This window comes from Ascidia mentula, chromosome 4 (assembly GCF_947561715.1).
Source record: "Ascidia mentula chromosome 4, kaAscMent1.1, whole genome shotgun sequence".
NCBI classification, from domain to species: domain Eukaryota; kingdom Metazoa; phylum Chordata; class Ascidiacea; order Phlebobranchia; family Ascidiidae; genus Ascidia; species Ascidia mentula.
This window is the reverse complement of record NC_138569.1, coordinates 18,195,512-18,222,139: the sequence shown is the minus strand read 5'-3', so window position 1 is coordinate 18,222,139 and position 26,628 is coordinate 18,195,512. Positions and strand designations below refer to the sequence as shown.

The 26,628-nt window shown below is 43.7% G+C and overlaps 2 protein-coding genes across 6 annotated transcripts; both read right to left on the bottom strand.

Annotated features, from left to right (window-relative positions):
• Positions 1-81: 81 nt before the first annotated feature.
• On the bottom strand, positions 82-19,129 carry LOC145897366 (uncharacterized). Of its 5 annotated transcripts, none has more exons than XM_082985621.1 (22): positions 18,866-19,129; positions 15,965-16,042; positions 15,024-15,218; positions 14,529-14,632; positions 11,977-12,038; positions 10,705-11,044; positions 10,580-10,642; positions 10,151-10,351; positions 8,458-9,213; positions 7,159-7,368; positions 6,469-6,684; positions 5,287-5,490; positions 4,570-4,803; positions 4,008-4,226; positions 3,277-3,516; positions 2,752-2,982; positions 2,251-2,384; positions 1,990-2,016; positions 1,881-1,901; positions 1,241-1,361; positions 805-914; positions 82-663 (listed from the first exon to the last, which is right to left on the bottom strand). In XM_082985621.1, the coding sequence occupies exons 1-22, from the start codon at positions 18,976-18,978 to the stop codon at positions 634-636; spliced, it is 3,909 nt and encodes a 1,302-aa protein (XP_082841747.1). In that variant the 5' UTR covers positions 18,979-19,129; the 3' UTR covers positions 82-633. The 5 variants fall into 5 exon arrangements, with proteins under 5 accessions (XP_082841747.1, XP_082841748.1, XP_082841750.1 ...); XM_082985622.1 differs by having other exon boundaries at positions 82-658; XM_082985624.1 differs by lacking the exon at positions 4,570-4,803.
• Positions 19,130-23,691: 4,562 nt separating this feature from the next.
• LOC145898238 (uncharacterized) lies at positions 23,692-25,891 on the bottom strand. Its single transcript, XM_082986666.1, has 5 exons — positions 25,808-25,891; positions 25,144-25,225; positions 24,861-24,905; positions 24,702-24,785; positions 23,692-23,765 (listed from the first exon to the last, which is right to left on the bottom strand). The coding sequence occupies exons 1-5, from the start codon at positions 25,889-25,891 to the stop codon at positions 23,692-23,694; spliced, it is 369 nt and encodes a 122-aa protein (XP_082842792.1).
• Between the last annotated feature and the right edge of the window lie 737 nt (positions 25,892-26,628).

Here is a 26,628-nt window from a genome sequence, read left to right as displayed (position 1 = left end):
AGATGATTTCTGATTTTGTCACTACTTCTAACTTATGCTAAATCAGAGTAAATTATTTTGTTTTCCAAATCGTGGGGTGAAAACAGTCCGTGAAAGACTTTTATTCCGATGGTGTTTCGTCCGAGCAAAACTGAGGTGAGATAAAGGGAAAACGCGGAGCCTTGCGGCGGTCAGGGGGAAAACATGCCAGAAAAAGCGGGAACTTTGTTGGTGGCCGTTTCGCACGTGGTTGCAAAAAATACAAAACGAGGCGAAAAGGCACTAAAAACGTGAATAGAATAAAGAACTTTGAGCATGAGTATGACAAACAAAAGGAAGAACGAGATAACTGCAACGTCAATGATATTTTTACAATAGGGAAAATGTGTTCATCGACGCATTAAAAAAAAGTGCAATTCTGAAGCAAGACAGAATCTTTCTGTTAAAACTTTGAAAATTCAATGCAAAAGGGTTTGAGAAAGCGACGTCGTTAAACAATGGCAAGTTACGGACACTCAAGTTCTGGTCGTCTGCCAACAGCTAGTGCAGGTGTCATGGGGTGCTCGTCCAACCTATAGCCAACGTTTTGGTGGTGTCGGAACGAAGCAAACGTAGCAGTGCTCAGTCCTCTGCGTTGCGGTGGATGGCGCGAAGTTACGAGGAGTTACCGTCATCTTGTCTGTTCTGCCAATTACACGTGATTAGTGGAAAATTTGTGACTTGCAAAGCGGAAAAGTAATGAAAACGGTTGGCCAAAACATGTGAGCTACAAACTATGTTTCCATGCACTAAAAATGATAACCAAGAACATAAAAGATAACTTACACCAGGCATTCCACTTAAGGGAGTGGTTACGTCATCTGTCGGACCTGATACGTCATCTCCCTTAATAGCGGTCCTGACAATATTTGGTATTTCTACTTCCTCGATGTCATCTGTAAATAGATCAACGTCAGTCATTTTGGCCTGGGATAGCGGGATTACGTTAAGCTGACTCCTCAGTCCTACATTGCGCGAGGTTTTAAAAAAACTGACGCTTTGGAAATAAACAACCGTTGTGTTGAAAATTGCTGTAAACATTTTCATCATGCAGGGGTTCAATAAATTGCAATATTGTAGTGCAGAAAAGTGTCCTGGTTGATTAACGGCTTTCACGCGTAGACAATTATTATAACTTTACTGATACAACCATAATCCATTATCAATATAAACTGGTGCAAGAAACTGAAGATAAAAAGTTGAGGCCTTTATGGAACATTACCTGCAACTCCAGGGGGAATCGGAAGTTGATTTTTTAAAAACGCTTCCTCCAAAAACAATATGCGTGATTTCAGCACTTGTATCGTGGCTTTAATTTCCAGTAACTCGGGTGTGTTGGATGCCTGTGAAGTGGTAACATTCGTGTGTAAACAGTACCGGTGGTGAGTGTTCGTGCGCGGTCCTTAACCAACTAAAATAGCCACCTATCAACCATTCCATGTGTAAACCTCAATCGCATTTAACATGTCATTAGCGGATTTAGTTAAAGGTCCCGCGTAGCTGTGAAGCAATGCAGCTGGAAATGTGCGCATTGTGTGAGGCATGAGTGCATATTGGAGCGTGTCTCAAGTGTCTCTTTACCGGCCGACCACCCGCTATTTCTCCCGCTGTCCGGAGCACCCTTTGTCCTATCGCTATTTCTCAGTTCGAGGCTACTCAGGCGGCCGCGCAAGTCTGAGATGAAGACGTGCATTCGACTGAAGTAGCCAGCAGCATCAGCCACCTTCTTTTCCAGCTTACGCAGGCGATTGTTGATATCCTTTGTCGAAAGTTTGTTCTTAGTATTACTTTAACATAGGCCTAACCCATACCGAATATCCCTTGGAACCGAATATTTTGTTTAGAATTGGGGAGGTACTTACCGACGATCCGCCGCTATCACCCTGAAAACGACAAACGTGATTATAACAGCGTTAATTCGTAATGAGGATAACAAGTGTGGGTCAATATTAGATGGACAAAATATCTCACCTTCCGTCCGGGTCGTCCTCGCCCTCCCTGAAAAAGATAACAATAGGTTACATGGTGTTTGCATGCAACTTCTTCTTGTAACTTTACATACTTTGCACCCAACATTAACACAAAAAATATATTTAAAAGCACTTTTATTAAACGTTTAAACTTTAATCACATATTCACATATTCAACTAAGTAAATTCCATCACCAGCAGATTTTAACTGCAAAATTACAAACAGCCTGTTGAACAGCTACATGCAAATATTAATATTTACCCTTTTGCCGACGCCACGCGGTCCACGTGGGCCTCGTTTCCCTCGATCCCCCTTTTCACCTTTCGGCCCGGGCGGTCCTTGAGCACCAGGGGTTCCAGATCGAACGCGTATAAACGTTTCGTTTATTGTTTGCTCTGCGTTGAAATGATTTTGTTATCAAACATTTTATTATCAAACACCTTGTGTTAAGCCTCAGCGACAAGGAACTGATCGGCAAAGAAAGGCTTTCGCAGAGTGGAGTTTCCGCTTTATATTGAGAATGTATGTTTAAAACTAGACATTTTTTCCTTTTGTAAGAAACATTCATTGTCCAATATGCTCCCATAAAATACGTTTGTCAAATTTAATACATTTAATGTGGTTGATTTCCGCCATTTAAACCCGCCAGCATCCTTTTTTACAATTCGAAAAAAGGAAAACTTATCGAAAAACATGAACATATCGAATGTGAAGCGTCGTTTCATCGACCTAACAGTAAATACGCAATAGGCGCCGCCTTACCCTCCAAGTCACTCTGCAGTGTGATAGTGAAGTTAAAACCGTCGCCACCGCAGGCCTTCTGGCATTCCTCTCCAGTTTCGAATCTGTTCTCGTTACCGCGGCAACCCCCGTATACAAACACAGAGCAGAGGTTGGTTCGCTCGTCGAAGAAGAAGCGATAAAGACCAGCCTTGCACGGACCTTCTTCCAGGGGCATGGAACACTTGAGATTGGTACCGGGTGCACCGCCAACTGTGAAGCACGCTAAAGTTGCATTATATTGGAAAGTAAATTCAACTACATGCAGTTCGCGTCTCTCGTTTGGGCGGATTTACAATAAGAAAAACCTATGAAAACTGACGCATATGGATGGTACACCATGAACATTTAAATTCAACACTCAAAAGTCGTACGCATAGAGAGGACTTTTTATATGACCCGACTATCACAGCAAACAGCACACAGTTAAAAGCGACAGGGTTTCCTCAATAGGGAAATTGTTTTTCTTTTTTCACCAACAACGTATCAACATTATTCCACCCTCACCTGAAGATCTCGGTTCTGGTCCAGCCTGTTCCGCAGGGGGGTACACAAGGCTGGGGACTCCCCCACACTGGCTCACGCACTCCTCCGGATCCTCGAAGTTATTCAGATTCCCTCCACATCCCCCGTAAACGAAAATCTGGCAGCGGTCGGTTTTCGGATTGTAGTAGAAGTGTTGGAGGGATCCTTTGCACGGGCCCTTTTTTTTCGGGAGGTAACAGAGCGGCGGAAGGCTTCTGGAAACTAGAAAAAAAGTGGTGGATTTCAATGACGTAAAGCAGTGGTTCCTAACGTCTCTCATTTCCCACTTCCAGTTTAAAGGGAATCCTTTTCTTTCCACTAGTATTTAAGTTTTCTAACTTATAATGTAAATATTGCATTTTCGCAATATCTGTTGTACTTTTGTATTATTTTTGATCGCATTTCGTGACCAATTGCCAATAAGTGTATGACACACAGTGAATGCGGAACATAACTACTAGTTTTGTATATTGTGGTGCCAACTAAAAACCCACCTACAAGCCTATAATTTCTTACTACTGTAAAATGTACCCACGGTTGCGAACCACTGACCTATAAAGTACGTATTTTTGCCAGGCAGCGGAATTTTTTTTACTTCCCGTAATCCCGTTTTCTTGTATGAACAAGGACTTAAAATTATAGCAATCTCTGCGGTTCCTTTATCGAGTTTTCTTTGTTTGGTGCTGATCGGTTTACTGACAGTTATGATCTACCTTTTTTGGGGGTGTGATACACGGGTTCTCCACCACCGCATGTGTCCCTGCAAGACCACGGTGTGTAGAAGCGGTTAGCGTTGCCCTTGCAACCACCGTAGTTAAAGAGTTTGCAGCGGTCCTCGTCGGTATCATAGTAAAACCGAGGCATAAGGCCCTTGCATGGCCCTTCTTCTCTTGGTAACTTGCACTTGTAGGGCAAACTTCGACGCTCTCTCTCTGAAAAATGCCATACATTGTTTTGGTTTCCAACGCAAAATTTCGCATGAAAACGCAATGCGATAAATTTTCACTTGCTGTGAGTCCAATGCGGGCATGTTAATTAGTGATGAGGCATGTCCAGTGGATGCACTGGAAGCAAAATGACATCATACACACAAAATATCATACAAACAAACAAAAATAACTGATTAGTATGATGATGACACATGCACAACACAGTTCATAAAGACATCGCAATCTTCATGACCGCGACAGTTGCCAGCAAAGGGTTAGAAAGCAAAAACGGCGAGAGATGACGTTAGCAGTGTTGACGCAGGCAACGATGCGGATGACGTCATACCGATGGCCGAGGTCTTTGGAGCTGACTTCACCGTCACACCATGCTGCATGAACTCGCCTTTGCACACATCAGTGCATATGCTCGCGTTTGGAAAGCTGTTATCACTTGTCTGACAATCACCACGTGTATACTGCAAGCATTTGCCCACTCCAGGGTCGTAGTAATAGCTTGGCTCGCTCACGTTGCACGGCCGTGGCTCGATGGGTACGAAGCAACGCGGTGGAATGCTTGATGCTGCGTGCCACATCACTATCATTCACTTCAATGCTTATGACTGAGGTTGCCAAATGATAAAAGGCTTAATTCGCACAAATACATTCACCAAAATCCAAAGGTGTGGGAGATGCCATGTGGCAACATTACAAATGGTTAAGACACCTCCGGTAACCACTAAATGCAGTGTGAATGCATGCTGTCTGTTGATGTAACACCAGTAAACAGGAGCAAGAAAACTAAGCATATTAGTTAAACTACGTTACGGTTGTGAGGAAACACACATAAGCATATGGTTGTGAGTTGACCGAACGCCGACAAACAGTCGCTAAGCAACTGAGCAACGAAACGAAAGTGTGGTGCAGGACGAATGCAGCGACATCCACCAATGCCATGACCAAGGCAAGCTAAAAGTCCAGAATAACGGCACATCCTTCATATTACAATGTATTATAACACATATTGAAATCCTCCGACACTGCATGGTATGGTTTAAGTACTCACCGATGGATGGCGATTGAGATTGGACAAAGGTTGGATCGCAAGTTTTCTGGCATAGGTCGGGCGTCTTGAAGTTGTTTGCGTTTCCCTCGCATCCGCCGTATGTGAAGTGTTCGCACCTTTGGGTGTGCTGGTTGAAGAAGTACTTGGAAAAGCGACCGCGACAGGGCCCTGAGTCTCGCGGAAGCTGGCACACCGCTTCTATGCCTTCAAACAACGTATATACACGTGTTACAGTCTGTGCCCGGTCTCCCACACGCACACAATACATTTTTTTGAAAGGTCAAATCGCATTGAGGGATTTGAGGGCATGGGCCTGAAGGAGTGCCGACTGCACAAACCTACAATCAAATGGAAATAAAATCGAAAATGGAAACATTTTCAATTGTTTCGCAATGCACGAACAAGGTAAGCGATTAGGTGGCAAACCGCAAAGGCATTCACTTTAGTCGGAACACTTTACCTCTAGATGCTAACACCACTTGTCCTCTCCACTGTCAGATTGCCCGATTTCCACTTCAAAGCAACAATTCACGGTGATATTTATATCTTTTGCCACATACAACTACGAATGGGTCTCGATCAAGCATTTTATCCGACGTCTTGGCAGAATATACCTCTCCACCAATGCCAGCGGGACGCTCAAAACGTTTTGCATGCCTCTGATGTCCTACTGCGCGCTTAACCGCAACCGTTAGCTGTAATCTTCCTGTCAGCGCTTGAGGCTAAGCAGGTTCAATGCTCGCGACAATGCTATCTGCATTCAAGTGCCGGTCTGCGCACATGCAAGTCGACGCCCCTATTAGGCATCCCTTGGTATGTGACATCTGTTGATCAATGGTGCTAAAGAGCACGTAGTTAAGTGTGAATTGTCTTGTGATAGACCAGACGCAACGAGATGTCACATACTAAGGGATGCCTAAATACCTGCAAAGCTGCTGATAAATTACTCGCGCAACGTCAAACTGACAAATTGGAGCTTGTGACGGACTAAGTGTTTTTTAGTCTTAACCTAAGGGCTGTAGAGTGCAGGCTTGATTGTCTCGTTGTTTCTCAATCATTCATGCAAAAGATCCATGTAATTCGTGATTTAAGGCTGTTTTAAGACATGCCCTGCGAAAATGTCCCATTTTGCTGGGCAAAAAAAGCTGATCATTGCCTCATAAAGAAAACACACAATCTTACCGGCGGACGATAATCTGAGAGTAGTCGGGCAGCCAAAAGCGTCGAAAGAACGACGAAACCTTTGAGAAGTGGCCAACGTGTCGTAGTCGGTGTAGTTTCCATATTCATATCCTCCGTACTCCTCGCCGGTAGGTACGCTCGGATCAGTGGTGGTTGTGCCGACAGTTTCACTTGATCCGTCTCCCACGCCATCTCCGCTTTCTGCGCTTCCTTCTCCTGCAAATGTATTCGGATTTCTCAAATATTTAAAACAAACGGACGAAATAAATGATCAACAAATTAATTGATGCCAAAACGCAATTTTGTCTGAGGATTGGAGGACACGAAAGAAAAATAGAAATCAATCCACCCCCCCAAAAAAAATTCAAAACTTAGTGTAGATTTGCAATGTTTGTCCAACAAGTGAGAAAAACCTTGACGTAAATGCGTACAAAGCTAAGGAAATGTAAATCACACGTTCCAAAAAACACTTTTTATGAATTGTTTGATCTGCTGACATATTGCCACTGTTTCGACCTCGTAGGTCTCGTTACTGTTGCTTGGTGTTACTTTTGTAGACGATCTTGCCAGTCAAACAGCCAGGCAAAGACTGTGGGCCATTTATCTGTAGCTCACAAAACTCATATTTGCTTATGTTCCTGAAAATGTTGAAAAATCACTTTTAAAGCACAAAACATTCCAAAAGCCTACCTTCTTCTTCGGTATCGCCTTGGTTGGCACAGCACACTTGACAGCAGTAACCCTCGGGTCGATATTTGTGCTTGCACGAATTCTCCACAGGACAAAGAATTTCAAAGCAGACCACCTCCCCGTCAAGACAGAGGCACTCTCGGCAGTTGTCCACCTTCCAAAGGTCGTTGTTGGCGTAGACTTGTCCATTGCTTATACATGTGTTGGAGCCTACGGGTGGGACATAGGTCAGTTTACAAATTTATATACATCAGTCAGATTACAATACCCCCCTTTTGGAATAAGGATCGGTTACCATTTACCCCGCGTTGTTTGAGACCAAGTCCAAAACAATACTAATTCATAGTTTAGATCAAATTTAAAGTTTACTTTCGTGCAGGCGCATAAATACAACAATATCGTAGAGTATATTTTTCAACGTGGCAACGGAAAAAGTTTAATGAAAAAATGACCGGATCGACACCACACAAACGCCCCGAATACCAATAATGAACTTCATTGAGCAAAGCAAATCACCCTTCTACGCATGCTTCTACTGCTACCAAAAACACACAACACTCACGAGGGGTATACAGATTACATGAGATGCAAAAAATGTAAACAGCACACAATGAATTAAATCACCGTCCACCGATTTGGAGGCAACACCCCAACCTCTGGGGAGCATGAGAACACCAAATGCAAATCATGCACATCATACGATGAAGAAATTCCAGCAGTGAGGACCTGGCCGCCTTTGCCCTGCCCAGTACTTGAAACCAGCCAACACGCTCATGTAAGACAAATCGGATTGCATGAATTAAAGGCAATATGTGCTCAAAGTACTTATAAGCAAAAGTTGCGTTTCATGGAAACCAGTTTGGCTAAAATACTCCACTAATTGCTGCCCCGTCATGCATTGAAAAAGGCAGAACGAATTATAACACTGTGTGACGTGATTGCACTAAAAGCTAAGCATGCACTACGCTTGATAGGTTTCTACCAGCGAAAACAGTGCGGTGCCAGGGTTTTGATGCGACTACTTGTGATTGCTCTGATGACAAACATTGGATATGATTAGTGCTATAAGCAAATGCATCACATGTATTTCCAGCTGATCCCTTTGCTGCGCCCTGCGTCGCCAACGCTTTCAGCAACCAAAATTTAGACATTCAGTCCTTTTTACTGTAGGTGTTTTGAGGAAGCGTCGGACTCAAGCATTGCAAGCAAAGGGGTCAGCGGATTCGGTAAGTCCACCGGTGAGCAACTACTCCATGTGCTTCACACCACACAAGGCTACGCAGTGGGGCCAGGACTCACCACAGGCGGAAAACACGACGTTGTCGATAGAGACAGACACAAGTGCGTCAGGTGCGGCCTTCGCTTCGAAAATGGCCTGGAACGGTCGTACGTAATCGGGAAGGGGTACAGTGCCGCGCTGCCAACCGTCCGTGCCATTTGCGGTAATGTTTAGTACAGGAGTTCGGTAACCGGGACTGCATGACAAGAGGTAGATGAGCAGCGACGGTCGCGATATTGCGCCTCCACGAATGAGGTAGCGGAACGACATGCAGACGCCTTTGAGGGGATTTACGAAGAAGGGACTTGCCACGGTCGCAACTGACCGCTTATCAATGTCTGAGGTAGAGGGGCGGTAGGTGAGAAAGTAGTTAAAGGCTGTGATGTTGTCATCAAACACGGCCTGCTTGCGCTCTTCGTCGCGCACTGCGATGAACTCGTCGTCATCGTCTGTTTCATCGTCCACAAAGGCCTCCGGCTCCTCCCGGCCAAACTGATAAGGCTCAGAGTCAATGACCCAGTCGCTTGAGTCGGCAGGTCGGCTACTTGTATCAAACAGACACATCGTGCCGCCTTTCCGCTTAGTCTCGCTGGTCGCGTCTCGGTGACGATCGTCGCGTTTTCGTCGTCTTCCAGGGAGAGACAGAACGTTTTCCTCGTCAAAATCGCAGCTGAGATCCATGATGAATCGTTTCCATAACAAGCTGCCGCAGAACTCGACGGTGGCAGGGCCGTCAATGGCGCCCCCCAATCCGCCCAGGGGGTCCGTAGTCATTTCTGTGCGACGCGCCACGCATGAAATAAAGACGGTTTGCAGCATTTCACGGGGATTCGTCACTTTAGCGTAGCTTCCAAGCACATCACATTAGCCGAAAAATTTAAGTATTGTTGGCTTGTGAAGTTGGTCAAGGCACTTGTTTGCGTGCGTCACGGACTTTATTAGTTGGAAAAGAGCATTTTAGGAGCCGATTGCGCTCGCTGCTCTCTCATACGGTGCGAAGATGTTTGCCTATAAAACTGTAATGTCCGGCGGAACGGGTTCCCGAGGCCTTAGCATTCCCACGCATAAATCAAATATTGCCCGCTCTTATGTGCTTGTTGAGATAAAGCTTTCTGAAATTAAGCAAATACAAACAAAGACATAGGAGACTGGCGCACTAGCCGCTAGACGGCACTGTCCATTGTTCTCGATCTCTGTCTGTTGCCTGACCGGCGTCATACGAAATACGGTTTGAATATGGTTATATAGGCATATTCAACATCTTTATACAAGCAGGACAATATTTTTGATGTGGATTCACAAACATCACCTGGGCGCTTTGGAAAGTAGTTCGTGACGCTTGTCAGCAAACAAGAGTCCGGGATCAATTACATCAAAGCTATTTACCTTCGGCCTGGGAAAAAGATCTCGAAACCGCGCAAAACTACCACCAAACGTTAAGCGGATTCTTCGCAAATCCAAAGCGCTCACCCTTTAACCTTTGGCCCGTTTACAACCGTACGTCATGTCAGTTGTGACACGGGCTTGCTTTCGCTTAACGCGAAGAAGGCTTTAACGAGCTCGTGCAACAAAGGGCTTCTTTGTCGGGCCGCTGGGTTTACAGCGATTTGCGTTTACAAACGCCGACCATAGACCGCATATTTGTCGGCGTACGCCAGCCGTAGCTTCCGCTTGCAGCCATGCAGTATGAAAAGCGCGATATCTTCCACTTACCGTTTCCTGGGATTTCAATCGTTGGCGCAATTGGCGGTTGTGGGCAGTTGCATGTACCGGGCGGACCGGGTGGGCCCGGCGGTCCTTGAGCCCCCTCAGGTCCCAAAGGACCCCTTTCTCCGGTTGTTGATGGAAGACTTGTAATGTCAATTACTGCTGGCTCTCCTTTCGGTCCAGCAATACCCGGTGCTCCCCTTTCCCCTGGAAATGATCAGCTGTTTACAGGCATAGAACGCATTCTCGGATACCCTTTGTTTGAGGAAGTCAAAGTCGACATTTCATACAATAGACCTTCGTCTGAACTAACTTTAAGTCAAAGAGTATCCCAATGTATTTGCAAACCTTGAATGTTTTGTGGTTATACGCGTAGGTTTTGACGAATACAATGTATAAATATTTCCTCTTTTATCTTATAAACGCGATTATCACCTTTTGCTCCCAATACACCATCCGCCCCATCGGTTCCTGGGATGCCGACTTCTCCTGGCTCGCCTATGGAAATGTAAAGCTTGGTTTGGAAATTTGTAATTCAAGTATTTGGAATATTCCCATACCTTTGTGGCCAACATCGCCAGTGTCACCCTTTTCGCCCCTTGGGCCTGGGGCCCCGGGTACTCCTGGTTCCCCAGCCGGTCCAGCTGGGCCTGGATCCCCGTTCATCCCAGGAAAACCATGTAGACCAATACGGCCCCTCTCTCCCTTCTGGCCTTTCATCCCTGGTACACCTGGTTGTCCAGTTAGACCATTTTTCCCATCGGTGCCATTCAGTCCTGGCTCGCCTTTGGCCCCAGATTGGCCCACAGAGCCCCTAGGACCTTCTGGCCCGGGCGGCCCTTGCGGCCCTGTAACCGAGGTTGATCCAGACTGTCCTCTTATCGGACTTGTATTCGAAAGCTGTAGACGTAAAATAAGTGGGTTTGGAAGTCGGATATTAATTAGAACTTAACGCACAATAATGCATTCTGGTTTAGTTGCCAGCTGCAATTTTAAATCAAAGAGAAAAGAATAATATTAAAATCGCAACATTTCATATCATGACAATTCCGTTAAAAAACTGTACAAGCGTGGAAAGAACGTAGCAATGATTAAGAATGAGTGGACAATTTAGTATATGTTAGCTTTGACTGCAAAGTACAACCTCATATGCCGGGCGGCATCGACTGGGTGTTTTAGTTGGGTACGATACCCCGGCACGGCAAATATACTTCAAGCGCCATTCACATCGAGTGTTTGCGGTTCGTGCTCAATTCGACACTCTTTCGCTCGACCCCTTTGTTTACTTTTGCACGCGAGATTTGCGCCCAGAACCTTTGCCGCCTTATACCACTTTACACGCTATAATAAAATCGTTACGAGCCGCCGGATAAGAAACGCATTTATCCCATCTAGAATACACTAATTTGGAGTGAACGTAATGTTGACTTTTGCTCCGGCGTAAATTATCAACCGGAAGATGGATTAAAATTAAATTGGGACAGATTGATTCAACGCTTCCCATTAAGTCATCATATGACAAATGACATCATTTTACTAGGATGAATTTCTACGTAAATACACAAAAATATCATAAATAAGATATTATCGATTCAGGTGCCCTTCAGGCCAGAAAGACAAACGAACAGCAGCTAACAAAAGCTAAAAAAATACAAAATAGTCGTAGTGTAGTTCACGTTGTTAACACTGGGCTACGCGTTATTGTGTTTTGGACAGGCGCCGACATCCTAGAGCCTACATCCTTGGTGCTTGTTTACATAAAATCGCACGGGCGTCCAACCCAAACACATGAAAGAAGGTTGGTCACGATCTTAACCGGATTTATTTCTTACTTGCTGCTGGAGATCGTCGATGCGTTCGTTCAAGCCAGCCAGCGTTGAGCAGTTGTAACACACTGAAGGAAACAAAACAGGTGTGTTAATGAAAATGTAACATGTTTTTTGATGAGATCATCTTATGTAGCCTTCCGTGTTTGGAAGGTCGCACCTAATTTGTAAATGTCAAACGATATATGCGGCATCAACTTCTCCGAGTAAGCAAACTCGATCAGAGAGAAGATTAATCATAGCGCTTGAAATGACATATTCGCGTATAAAAAAAGGTTTTGAAATATTTTTGAAATTTTTGAAAAGCAAAAATACCCCTCTCAATTTAAAAACAAACAAACAATGACAAGGGTTGGGGATTTTCTTGTTGTTTTAATAAAACTTATACCAAGACCAAGACCATGCTTTGAAACGGTAATTGTAAGGCTGGCGTTCAAAGTTTTCGGAAATCTGCTCATTGGCTTAATAGCTTCCGCAAAATTAATCAAACGTCTGTGTGTTTGTACACGCGGCCGAAACGGTTTTCAGAATAAATATTTGGCGTTTTGACCGGCAAACATTTCCACGAACACGGAGGTCCGTTGAGGTTTCGCAGCTGTGTTAGGGCTGTTCCTTCAAAAACCTGCACGGATGCACGGGCCTCGTGTCAGCTCATGCGTGACGGAAGTTACGGCAAAAGCGCATCTCATGATTCACAAAACTTGCCAAGAGAATACGTCAGTACTGATGGACGAATGGGAATGACATACTTAAAAACTGTCAAGAATAGATAAAACGGATCCCGTAAAGTCACCGAAAAACACATAAATTTTTTTAATACACCTGCGATTTTATGTGTGCTTCAAGTGGTGCATGTTCGTTAAATGTGACTCGTTTGATTTGGTGATATATTCTCAATGGCCAAGAAAGGTTTCAATTATCCCTTACACTTACGCATGCATTGTTATGGCGCCATCTGATATCAGTAAAAGGTTTCAGAATCCGAATCCTATTTTGAACTATCTCGTAATATCGCCAGAAATCAGTTGACCTAAGATCGCAGCACTGACGCGGGATGCAATTGACCTTTTCCTTCGCATTGCTTTATTTTCCCACAAAACGCAAATTTTGGTCAAAAAAGGGTTCTTCGCGTCGTGCGGTTGTAAACCGAAGCCCAGTTTCCCTCAGTAACGGAAGCGCTGTGGGACTGACAATAATAAAATGACGTGCTTACAGAGCGATAAACATCGATCGCACCTGTTCGACGCGATTGTGTCGAAATGTGTTTCCGAAACGTCAATCGAAATTACGGCAATACTTGAGCTTACTGAAAGCTTTTTCAAAAATAATCTTGTTCGGGTTTTTTAAGCCTTGTTTCAAGATAACGAAAGGCGCAGAATAGTCAAGTTGTGTGGGTGTATGCGTGGGGTTGCTATACCAAAGCCTGCAAAAAGATGGTGTGACAACGAGCAACTTAACTTAATACCAACCCGTTTAAATTTGTTTCGATGTCAAATGAGGCCGGGGTGATTTATTGTATTATATTTTCTTTATTAATAACCAAACCGCCAAACCTGCTTTAAATATAGGACCACAAAGTCAGAAACACGGATACAGAAGAACCAGAACATCGTGTTTTGTATTGCGGAAAAAAAGAGGCCCAAAGGATGCGAAGATTTGTGGAACGGGAAGTGAGCTATTCAAATAAAGAGAAAGGCAACACACCTCGTATTGTACCTCGGCGTCCGGACAGGGCGTCGACTACGTTTAAAAAGCGTCTCCGCACGAATAAATGCCCCCCTGCGGGATCACTCACCAAGGCCAAGGTTGTTATTACTGGCCTATAAATTAGTCCATTCGCGGTCGGCGAACCGATCTTAGGTGAGTAAATGCCGTAGGTTTGGTTTCCACCAACAGTTTTGCTAACATCCAGGCCGCAGGTGCGAACACATCAATAGGGTGCACCTACACGACTATATGTGTCATGACTGCGGGTTCGCCCATATAAACAGTTCCTCGCGTAATTGTCAGATCGCTTTTATGGCACCCAGATGCAAATCAAGGCAATACTTTCCGCGCGAGCTTCCAACGTACACCGTTTGACCGCCACTGACTTTATCCAGAGCGCAGACGCCTTCCGTTTCCCAACAATTCTACCTATATTTAACGCAACTCTCGGGTGCAACGAGTTTTCGGCCTTCTTGTTATTACCGCTTTGTGCGAAATCGGCCAGCGTTCAGGTTTATTTGGTCTCAGGTCAAGAAGTTGGGGTCATGGGAGTACGCTCGACACCCAAGGAATATTACTTCATGAGAAACTGTGGCCCAGGGATCTAAAACGTTACTTTGTTTTCACGTACCTTCGGGTGACATTAGTCGTGTTGTATGACACAACCTTGTAATGTCATGTGTGTCAGTTAATATAATGCAACGCAGACCGCGCCTTGGCTACCGCGTGCCCTTGTTAACCGCAGGTATCTTTAATCATGCTAACTTGTTCTTGCCTTGCCAAACAGCAACTCCCCTCGGAATCAATGCTGTTCAAAATGCCAGTCAGGTATGGCAAAAAAAACAACTTACTGTTTTCACAGTTCGGTCCGGAGAAACCTGGACAACATCTCCACTCATCTATTGACACTTCAGTCATTCGCACTGCGTACTTGTGACGTTTGGCGATGACGTAGCTAAAAACAATGTTGAAGGTTAAGTCAGACGGCCGACGTACGTAATGGTGTATTGGTTGGCTGTGGTAAGGAGATGGGGAGTCTGATAAAAGACTTTATCTCTGGGGAGCGCTGGCTGTATTGCTTCAATCATAGGATGTCTCCATTGACGACAGCCGACGAGAGATGTAATTGGCGTAATCGGTTAAACGCATTAGAGACGACAGAATTGCGTAAATACCAAGACAATCCCACCACGATCAGCCTCATGCGCAGGCGCCAATGGAGCGCTGCATAATTTCTCGGTTAATTTGAATCTTCATTGCAATAATTAAATGGCCTTGGCTGTTGCTGTTGTTAAACCTATCACATCGAACACACTGGAACACTGGTATTTGCAATAAATACATACCTGACTTTGGGGTTACAATACAGTGCAGTCCACGGACAGTGCGACACGACCCGTTTGAGATACGTCTGGGAGCCATTCACGTAGCGCTGGGGTACGAGTTTGGTACCAGGATAGGCACAGTAACGTCCCGTGTAAACTGTGCGTTTATCGCCACTGTTTGGTAACAGTTTCAGGTTTGGCACCGAGGAGCTAGTGCTGGAACAAACACAATATTTGTTATGGTAGCAAGTAAGGGTGTGGCGCTGTATCGTGAGTTCGTTGAAAGCACATTGTTTCGGTGTAAAACCGGTTGCTTGAAAACATTTTTTGAACGACTTTGTTGTTGCATAAAGTAAGAATGAAGTTGAGGTTAAAACGTTTTTGTATATTTTACAAATGCCCAACATTTTGCAAATTTATCTCATGTTTAAATGTGCAATTGTTAGTAAAATAGAAGTGTGTGAGAAAGAACGAACCAAATACAAAAAATAAACAGCATTAAAGTGCCACAGTATAATATTTTATATCCAACATAACTTTTCCAAAGTTGGACTTTATTTATGTATTTAGTGGATCTGACATGCAATTTGGTTGAATTTTTTGTGCAAAAACGAACATCCACAGACAGACCTACTACGTTGAAAATCCTATTTTCTTCTGTGTTCATACTTCCTAACCAAAGCAAAATTACATTCATAATTTTGTAATTTCGTGTAAACTTTAGGTCGAACATTTGCTTCCACTGCGCGAGGTGCACAGTATTTGCCTTAAAAATTGCACTAGTGTTTACGATAATGAACGCCATGCTGTTTACGAAATTGCAATCATGCAAGTCCAAAAACATTTTCATGCAAAACCCCGATACAAACTGTGGTAACGTGCAAGGTTATAGGTGACAGGATGAATTAACTAATTACTGGGAATGGTTACAAACGTGACAAACGACATGCTGATGGGCGTACCTTGCCCTATTACGACTGGGTCTGGGACGCCTACGGGGAGCATACAGGCTAGTAGAGTAACTCCCGTACGAGCCGTATCTGAGGCAAAATACATGAAATTAAATGTAAGCCAAGACACAAAAACACATACAACAAAACGGCAGCTTTACAATCGCAACAAAAAGCGGGTTAATCGTGGCACGTCGGCGGGTAAACATGCATGCCAGTTTTACTGTCGAGTCGTTGCGTCAACTCGAGTGAGTGCTTGCTTGCTTGCTAGAGTTCAGATTGAAAAACGCAAAGCGAGGTGCAAGTTTAATCTGCGCTTTTCTTGTTAATTTAAGCCCTCTGGCTCGGTTGGAAGTTATCCAAGACGCGACGTTCGAGTTCGTCGAATTGACAAAAATCCGACGTGTCGACGTGTCGAGTTGCACGCGTTTTATCAAAAGTGTGACAGGTGCGTGCGACTACTTCTGACAGGTTTTGTGTGAAGTCGACAGGGAGTCATTGGGCTTTAATCACAGTGCCAAGTTTGAAAAGGATTTCCGCACTCCCAAACCACACGATTCCGAGACTCGGTGACATGTTGTAACGCTTTTAACTTGAAAATACGCAGAGAAACCACAACTCAAATATTATATTACGAGAAATGTAGAGTTGGCACGAACCGTAGTTTTTCTGAATTTGACAAATGACGTAGGTTGGGGAATCTTAACGAGGCGGGTGGCCGAGTTTATGAGGATAAAACGGCCGCCCAGGCTGTAAGGTCAATAAGCAACATAGTGCTGGTGGTGGTGGTTAATCACCCAGGGCAAATTTGTCTTTGATTGTTTGAAAAACCCGCAAAACCAACGAAAATCTTACTTCGTAAGAAAATCTTGTGTTCTCCTTTTTTCAATTCGCTCCCTTGGCCGTTTGAAAGTTATACAGACGAGATGTTTTTCACAGATTGTGGTTTATCAATGTTCCACCATCATTCGACGGCGTGTTTTAAAATCAAAGTTTGCTACATGTCATTCGACACTAATGTCAATATTACTGTTGTCGCGTTCGTATATTTCGGTGTGAAATATTTATTTTATCGCGTCTTGAGATTGCACACATTCAGCACAACATATTAGCCAAGACGTTTAATCAATGTCTGCATACAAATCGCAGGCCCTTGCCACATGTAAGCAATGACGTTCGTTTGATATGGACTTGTTTGTAAATGAGCCTTGCTTGCCAAATAGCAGGATGACGAGAAATCTCCAATAGCCTATTTCCGGCTTTTTCTTTTCAAACATTATTGTTGTTATTAATATAGCCTGTCCAATACCCATTCATAACAACGGGAAAGGTCTTTTCCGGTCGTTTCAAGCTCAAGACAGGTCTTCAATTGCACATTTCTCTAGCTGTTTTTACGTGAAACGTGGTCATCGGTGCTATTTTAGGGGTCATAAAATGAAAGCCCTTTCAACCAGTGGTTGTTTTATATACGCTTAAAGCAAACTTTGGCTTGCTGGTGAATGCTTTTATTCTTGCGCGCTCTGTAGACTTTTTAATTTGCACCATAGTGACTTATTCCCTGTAGTAGTAACACATCATTCAACACTTGTCGGCGTTAGAAGGTTTGCCAAACGCCTTCCCATAGGGATTTTGTTGGTCGCGCCCAAATTGAAACAGGATGATAGAGTTTTAACGTACAGTAAGCCTATAGCGAAAGGCGAAAAACACACCCGGCAATCAACACCTGTCCGTGTACGACGAACCGCGCCCGATGAAGATGTCCCACAAGAAACAGTGCGGTCTTCAGTGTCGGGCACTTCTAACTCTAAATGTAGACCCGAGACACTGAGAGCAGGCGCATGGTGGGACACATTCAATTAGATTGATTTTATCTCTCCTTTTGTCAACCAGACGTGGAGAGTTGCGGGTGTTGAAGCGAAAAGTCAATAGGGAAACTCAGTCCCTCTTGAGTCGCATTCAAGATCGCTGCCAATCGCCCTCTCCGCTGTGACGGATCGTTGAGATAAATCCGAATGTTTCACGACAAAGGCGAGTGGCGGCGAATCGGAAACCAGGCCTGGCTGCCCTCAAGGTTGCACTGGTCGTAAATGAGCCGCCACATTCTAGGTAAGGTTGTAATTGCGGCCAAATCATGACTGCGTTCAAACCCGCCGCAAAACGACGGCGATATCCTAAACTTGGGACGAGTTGTTTCCGATGCAATCGCTTAATCCCGTACGTCGGCGATGGGATGACAAAACGACAGTTACCGCTGTTGCCTTGGGCCGCAGAGATCGGGCGATACGCGGGCAGCTCGCGAACATTTTTGTTTACCTTCCAAACACGGATGATACAGTGTGACATGCAGGTAGTTTGAACGCGGAAGGCAGTGAACAAACTAAAGCGGTTTGCAATGATTGACTACGTGCGTACGCATGACTTTGGGCGTGCGGTGCTCGCTAAGCAATAATGAATACCAAACGGCAACGAGGCGCAAACAATCACACACACGATTGAGTTGCTAAAAAATGTCTTTAAATAGACTTTACCGATGCGGAAACAAGGTTACTGCCCACAAGCCACAAACTGCTGCGACTTCGTGGGCGCAAGGTCACGGACCGGGAAATCAAATACCTTTGTAACTTTCTACCGAGTCAAAAGCCCCGCGCGTCCGCCTGAAGGGGGCAATTGAATCGCACGAAAGCGGAAAATGGAAAGGACTATCTTTTATGGAATCGCGCACCTTGCGTTTGATGTTTCGCTCGGGTGCAGATTAACTCAACAGTGTTTATTTAGATTTCGCTATTCAGCCGCACAGGGCCTCTTAACGCCCAGATCTAAGGACCTAACTTTATTAGGTGAACCAATAAACACACATATCATCTGTACGTGATTATACAAGGCGCAATTGGACCTTTCTGTGTCATATCTTACCTGTTTGTTTGGCGGGCTTGTCTTCTCGTGCGTCGATGTTTGGCGGAATAGGTGCCGACAGAGACCAGAAGTACTGCGAATGAAAGCAGACATATCGTACGGCACACGTACATATTAGGGTTTCTTCTGCGTCTCAAACCAATTCAAAACTCCACTTAGGGTAAATATTCCGTTGCGCGGTTCGCCGATACACAGAAACTCGGTCGTCGGCTCTACGCCCAAACGTCAGTCGCTACTCTAAACACTTTCGTCGAGGGCGATCTGAAACTTGCAAAGAAACGACATTACGCCTGCGGCAACTCGAACACTAGTTTCCCGCCGATTGCTCAAACTTGGCCGAACAAGCCAGACTCAAACGCGACATGCCTCCCATTCCTCAATTGGGTCCTGCGAGAAATCAGTTCCACAAAACTAGTGCGCCGGAACGCCGCGAATCAGGCGGTTTGTGTCTGTGCCAAGTGGCCTCGCTTCGTACCACAGTTTCTCTTTCTCTGTATTGCTCTCCAAGCTGAGGCCCTTTGTGGGGATCTCCTCCTATCGCCTCCTGGGTGTCTAAACCTTAAAAAGTTGAGCGCCAACCTTTTGTGTCAATAAAGGACCTGTTTGCCTTTTGGTGGTTAGAAGGACTGCGACCACGTTCTACAGACAGACTTACTGTGGAAAGAGAGCTTCTTCACTGCTGTCGATGGGCTTGAACATTATGGGGATTGCATCGTCGGACAAACTGTTAGCTTAACAAGAACGTCTCACGGTGGCGACTGCATGGTTTTAACAACTTGAACTTGTGGCACTGCCTTATAAACTCAGTTCGAGGGTCTGTTATGATGAACCTCAACAGCTATGACATGTTTAGATTTAAACTTTGCAGAGGGCCTTGAAAAAGTCTGTCTTCTCAGCCACAGAAGCCCTTTTTCTCATTCGCACGTACTTGAAACAGTAGTCACACGCCGAAGTAAGGGCATTGCTATTGGAAGGTCACGCTCCCGCAATCTTCCATGCGTGTAGGACGTTTCTCCTCACCAAAGCGTCAACCTCCCCATGTATATTTATTAACTCCTTTTGGTCACCACCGTCTGCGGTCCCATGTATACTGTACTGAAACTTCGTTGATTGATCAAAACCCTTCCCCAGGCTCCACATCTGTGCCTCGTCCGTCTCCGCTACGTCCGCGGGTTCCTGCTGACTCAAAGCGGCGTTGTGTAACGGCCAAACACAAACACAGCTCATTTCCGCCACCAATTCGCTAAATTTAACAGCTTTATTCGAGGTAGGCACGTGGCGGGGGAAATAAAAGTGGAATCGTGCACTGACTCATAGCCAGGTCAATGGTAAGGTTTATATATACAGCTCTTCTACGATTCAGGTCATCTGTTTGTCGACTACGTTGTGTTACAAACAAGTTAATCATGTGAATTTGATTCAATTTTGAGCTTTAGCGAGAACGAACGTGTGTGCAAAAAAATAAAGTGTGATTATATACTGGTTCCTTAATTTTGCCAGAATCTATCCCTCTACTAAGGCATTGTCTTCATATTAAAACAAGCTGACTTCAATCTGAAACTTCTGAAAGTTTCAAAAAAATTTTGATTATATGTACGAAACCAAGACAATGTTTCGGTTTTAACTTCTCTTAGTCAATCACAAATGAATCCAAAGCGAAAAATATTATCTGTTACTTACATGGGAGTATAATTGGGGATAATATCGTTTCTGTGGTTTTCCCGCATGTTGCGGTTTGCGGGATACCAATGTTTGCATTCTCGGCAATTAAGACCACTGCATGTAGGAATTTGGGTCAATGCAGCATTTGGTGCATTGCCGTTCAGATGACCAGAAGACGTAACCTCGACCCAAGTTAAACGCCGAAATCCCATTCAGAAAATCGCGTGACCTTTAAAAATGAATTTAAACCCTATAGTCCGGTCCCATTCAAACCCATATTGCACAGATCGGGTGGCATTTGCTGGACCCAATAAGGCAGAAGTCTATTTTCGACCTCGGAATGATATACAGCATGGGGTGCGTTTAGCCCGAGGTCAACAGGCATGTGCCCGTTGCGCGTGTGAAAGAGACTCGGAAACGGGCTATTTCTCCCAATGGCCCACCTGCAATGGCCGGCATGCGTCGTGATTCATTCCCATTTGAGCTGAGGGGTCGACTTGCGTCACACGCATGAGGAGGACCTCCGGCGCAACGGAACCGATGACGCCACGCGTTGGGGGGACGGGAAATTATGGTTTTGCTTTTTGATCATTTAAGGACATTTTTGTGAAATTTGCATTTGCATGTCGCTAGTAGTAAGAAATAAATCACAACTCTGTAACATCCTTTTGAACGTCCGCTGGAAACCTGTGACGTCATACTATTGATTAATGACGTCAGGTGTTTCACAGCTCGCCCACTGTGCTTCCCCGAGAGAAGGGTTTTCCATTTCCTGGTGAATAACAACGGATTTTCAGAGGTTAACACGGTTTGACCTCCGCCTATTTGTTACCACTCAGTTAGTTTCCATGCGTGGCGGGAAAAGCAGTCTAATACGTTTACCTTATTTTGAACAGTGTTGGTAATTTGTAAAACTTGCTTTGTTGGTTTGTTGACTGGAGATTCGTTAGCTGGATTTCAACTTGTTTCTCTTTTTGTTGAGCGATATTTTATATTGTTTAAAAAACAGTTGTCTCTAAGTGTTACCACTAACATGGGATCTTTTCACATGGAATCATCCATATTTCAATACGTTTAAGGTCAATAACGTTCGAAGATAAAGCTTTCAAATCCCAGAACAACCAGAGCAATCATCTTACCTTTCGATCAATGTGATAGGCGAATTAGCAAAACAATTTTATTCAATCGACAAAATATACATTCAGTGCGCTGTGCTTTGTCTGCAATTAAAAAGCCTCGATCAATACATTGCAATGATTAAACGATGCAGCAAAATATTAAAATTGAAATGTGTATGATTGATTGAATGAAAGGCAAATGAGAAACGCTGTCAATCAGAGGTAATATTTTTTCGCACCGATTATTCCACATTGCCTGTAAGCTCTCTAGTGCCAAAGGCGGTCGTGCCTATTATGTTACGTTTTGACAAAAACCACAGTTCCGCTTTACCACAAGGATAGAAGTATGTTAAATAACCTACGAAACAGTCGCTAAATATCCATGAACTTTCAAACTTATTTTCTGAACTGTCCGACGAGATCAAACCATAGCCATAGGCCATTACGTTTGCGTAAAAGTTAGAGAAATATGTACACCCGCGAATCAACCTTAACTCTACCTGGATGATTCTTGTGTTTTCAAAACGCGTTAACAGCCTATAGACATTAAGTTGATTACTTTTCAGGCCTGTCTATATGAGACTGTTACTTCTCAAAATTTGTCATTAAATGGCCTAAATAAAAAAGAACAGAATATTAATCGTTCTAAATTACAAACGTTTCGTTGTGTTTATTTGAATATATTTCATTGCTTTTAATGCAACGTGTTGGCAGTATATGGACCATACTCCGGACATCACAAAAAAAGGGTTTTGGGATCCAATATGTTAAAGTGAGGAAGACCATGTTGACACCACGAAAATGTCTGATGTTTGGCGAAAAAGTGTTGAAAACCAACAACTCACTGAATCGATACTAAATTTCTGTTAATCAACCCATTTGACCTCGGACTGTGTGTATCATAGTATTTTTACCGTTGTTGCGTCAATAAAACCTCGTTATGCCAATTACACGTGTCCTGTGGGTGCGGAGCTGCAAATTATTGACTGGTTGGAATCGATATCGTGGATCAATAGCACCAGGCAGGCGAGAAAAGAAAATAAATTGTCAAGACAAGGTTGCAATTCGCGCAATCGGCGAAGTCAATGGAGCAAATATTTAAGAACCGAGATTTGGTGAAGGATATCAGATTTAATGTCATGTTAAACTGGAAATGTTCGTCAAGAAATTATCTTGCTTTTAACGCGCCTTTTTCCACAAATTCCCTGGGTATCGAAAAATGCATTTGTTTATTTTTTGTAGATATTCTCCTTTAAAATTAAATCTGCAGGACAAGAACAAAAATCCAGAACAATCGCTCGCTCGCAGCTGTTATACCACAATCAACATGCATTTGGCAGAAGACCTATTTCGTTCTGTGCGTCTTGATTAATCGCATTCCTCAAGAAAATCTTAGATCAAAACCCATTGATGACGTGACCTGGTCAATCGATGGAAACCGCTCAGCGATTTTCCAAGATTAATAATCTGTTAACGAAGCACGTGCGTTTTAAAGCTTGCATTAATGCCGTGAAAATGTGTTTTAATTTAGTCCCAGCTGATCTAACGCATATGCATCCATTAAGAGACGACGAAAAGTAAACTTGAAACTTATACAAAAACTAAAAGATTTCTATGCCACTTAAAAAGTTGTCGATGAAGGCGTGTCTTTTTTTCTGACTGAAACAAAACGACTTTAATTATTTTTTCTTAGTACAACACGGCGTTGCTATAGCGATCCTGCCATTATGGTCATTAAATATGAATGCATGACCTACAGAACACGGCGGAACTGCGCTTCTATTTGCAACATCTACCCTGCACCCTCCATCAGACATACGTGGAAATATTTCACCAACGAGTCGAGTTTATTCACAGTTTCACGACGAGGGTTTAAATAGCGCGCAAAGCAGTACAGAACACACGGACAAGCGCAAAAAAGAATGATTTCCTCATCAAGTACAACTGGTTGGGAGGGCAGACTGAAAATATGGTGGCGAGAAGAAGTTTTACATCGGGACGAATACAGTGCGAGTGAAATCCAGATGAGGAGCAGTAAGGTCGGTGTTACATCTGGGTGGGTTCATCCTGGATACGTTCGATCACACAGCGCAACATCTCCGGACCAAGAAGGCCACTTTCTGTTAAACGAATTTTTTTGGTTATTTATCAAGTTTTTGCATTAAGGTGCATTATGATTCATAAGCAGGCGTGTTTGTTATATGCTAAGCCGCTGAATCTTCCCTGGTAGGCATTAAATATTAAACCTTGAGACCTATACACAATGTATGTTGTCATTATAGTCTCGCAACCGTGTTGCCGCTGACCCAAAACTAATTGCGACATGTTTTTTCCATGAGAAAATTGAATCTTGTCAAAGGAGATTTTCGGTAACAGTGAATCGACCTTTCGCTTCTCGTGAATTAATTTGGCAGAAAATGTCCGGGGTGACCGTCTAAGCAGCTGCCGATGAGGGCGGTGGATTTGGAAAATCATCACCGGTCCCTGTGCGGGTGCTTGTAGATAAAAGCCAAACCCCGAGGGTGGTCTTTCCGGTCAAATCTGACAACCGTTCGGAACATTTCCGAGGGCCAGGAGGGCAATTGAGTGAAAGCGAGGGATTATTTCCAGAATAGAAAGGCTCTCCTTACCCCACCTAATATTAATAATTAATTTGTTGGAGGGAGAGCGTGTCGTGCGTAAATCTCATGACACGGCAAATTATTCAAAAACAAATATATGGGACGTTAAAGGTGACTTTCAACAACGTTAGCGACATTTGACCCAAGATGTGAGTATTATGTTTTGTAGCCCTTGGAGGAAACAAATCGTTAAATTTGGCATATTATATTTTAATATTTATTTAATAGCAAAGCCACCTTTAAAAACTAATCAACTAGAATGCAATTCTAAATGAATAATACAGCGACAAAATTATATAATATTTGGTTTGCAAAGCATTGGGTCCTAATATTGCCGATATTCGATGCAAATCCCCGCCTCTTGCCAATTGGATATCTGGCGCGGAATTTCAGCTTACGGGGAAATTATTCACAACCAAACAAAAAACCTATTACCTCGGAGCTTGAGGAATTGCACGAAATCTGAGATCAAATCTTCGCTGTTGAGTGCATCGGAAAAACCGGTCACGGCCTTTTGACCTTGAGGAGAATAGAAAGGAGCTTAAATTACTTGATGCAAAAAGGTGGGGGTCAGAATTAATGTTTAACGCTTACCCAAGTCGCCCTCTCCACGTTTGTTAAAAAGCTTCTGGAGCGCTCCTATAGACATACGGCGAAATTTAAAGTTTGCAATATGTCACACTAACAGAAACCAAGATCGACAATTTTATTTCCACTATTGTATAAATAATCTTATTTCCACTATTCCACTATTGTAGCAAAATCTATAAAAGTAAAATGTGGCGGAAAAAATTTCCAACTGTAACGCAAAAAGTGGACTTGCTAAACTTGTTTCATATTTAAAAGTTGCAGGTTGTGAAGATGATTGAAGATTTACCTAAACCTCCGTTGTAACCGACGCTGTTTAAGGTCCAACCGCCTTGTCCTCGAAACCGCTTCGCGTTGAGACGTTCTGCGGCCTGTAACCATATGTCATGTGAACACAAGCATTCATGCACATTCAAGGAAATGAAAAACACACGGACAAATCGAGCACATGTCCTGCTTCCTGGCGATTCCACCTTTCTGCATGATGCACTTTGTTAGAATGGCGGGTCTTTTGGGTCCCAGGAAATAATTTTTTTGAAACTACGCACGCTTTCATCACCAAAAACCGGGAAAAATCCTCAGAGCGCCCGCGCTCGAAACTAATGAAGTTCGGCGCACGCGGGCGCTACAAAATACATAAGCCCGCAACGGGGTCATTCCCGCATGCATAACAACGACACAGCAACTATCGTTCCTGGCCTTACGAGCTCGAGTTCGACATTAAAGTCCACGGGTAAGCCCAAAGCGTACCGTTGTAGAAGCATCTCTGTAATACGCGCGTCGAAATTATTACCAGGTTCGATTGCTCCCTGTAATACAAACAGCTTACCAACACTGCTTTAGAATCACCACCTCTCCGGTGGACACCACCACCTCTTTCAACCCGATATTTGCACTCAATGGGGGCAATGAGATTATTCGAATCGCCACAAACTTAAGACCTGTTATCTTACCTCTGTTTCGGATGGAACAAGTAACGCCATTGCGACGATTAGGAAGATTGTTGCGGTCGAGAGTGATGTTGCTTGGAAAGACATGGCGAGTTCTTTTGCTAAAGAAAATTTAGTTATATTTGATATATATAGAGAAGGTGTTCATCTTTTCAGTATTCTTACGGGAAAAATAGACAAAGTTGTTACGGTGTTGGGTTGTTGCAGTATAGTTTATATAGCTTGATAAATGTATGTCACAAATTGATCAGAAACAAAACTTGAAAAATAAAACGAGAAAAAAACGATTTTTGAATGTATTTAATTCTATTTATTTCTGCACCAAACAAAATAATAAAACAAATTACCTCTGCTTCTAAACAGTATTGAAAAAATCGAGGTATTGATGGCCTTCTGCGCTTTCTTCGTCGACACAAGTGATTCTTCTTTCAGGGATGCCTATTGCTCTGCCACCGTTCCGGGATTTATAAGACAGCGACCTTTTTTCTATCGTCCGATGGGCGAAAAAGGCAACGGGAAGCTTCAAATCCAGTGGGATGAACCGTGGAGTTGACACAAATGTCGTCTCTGAAACCTTCGTCGTAAATTCATTGAGACGAGTGAACCTCTAATAATGAGTATTCCGTGTTACGCGCGCGATTGATTTTCAATCGAGTTCAGGTGAGCAATGAGCTGCTTGCGAAGATTTATGCGTGGACACCGAAAACGTAATTGATTGGCGTGACAGAAAAAGCAAATGTAATATTTGCTAATCATTTGCGTGCCGCCGTGCCAAGCTGTTGCAAATAAATATACAAACATGGCTTTACAGCTACGGATTGATT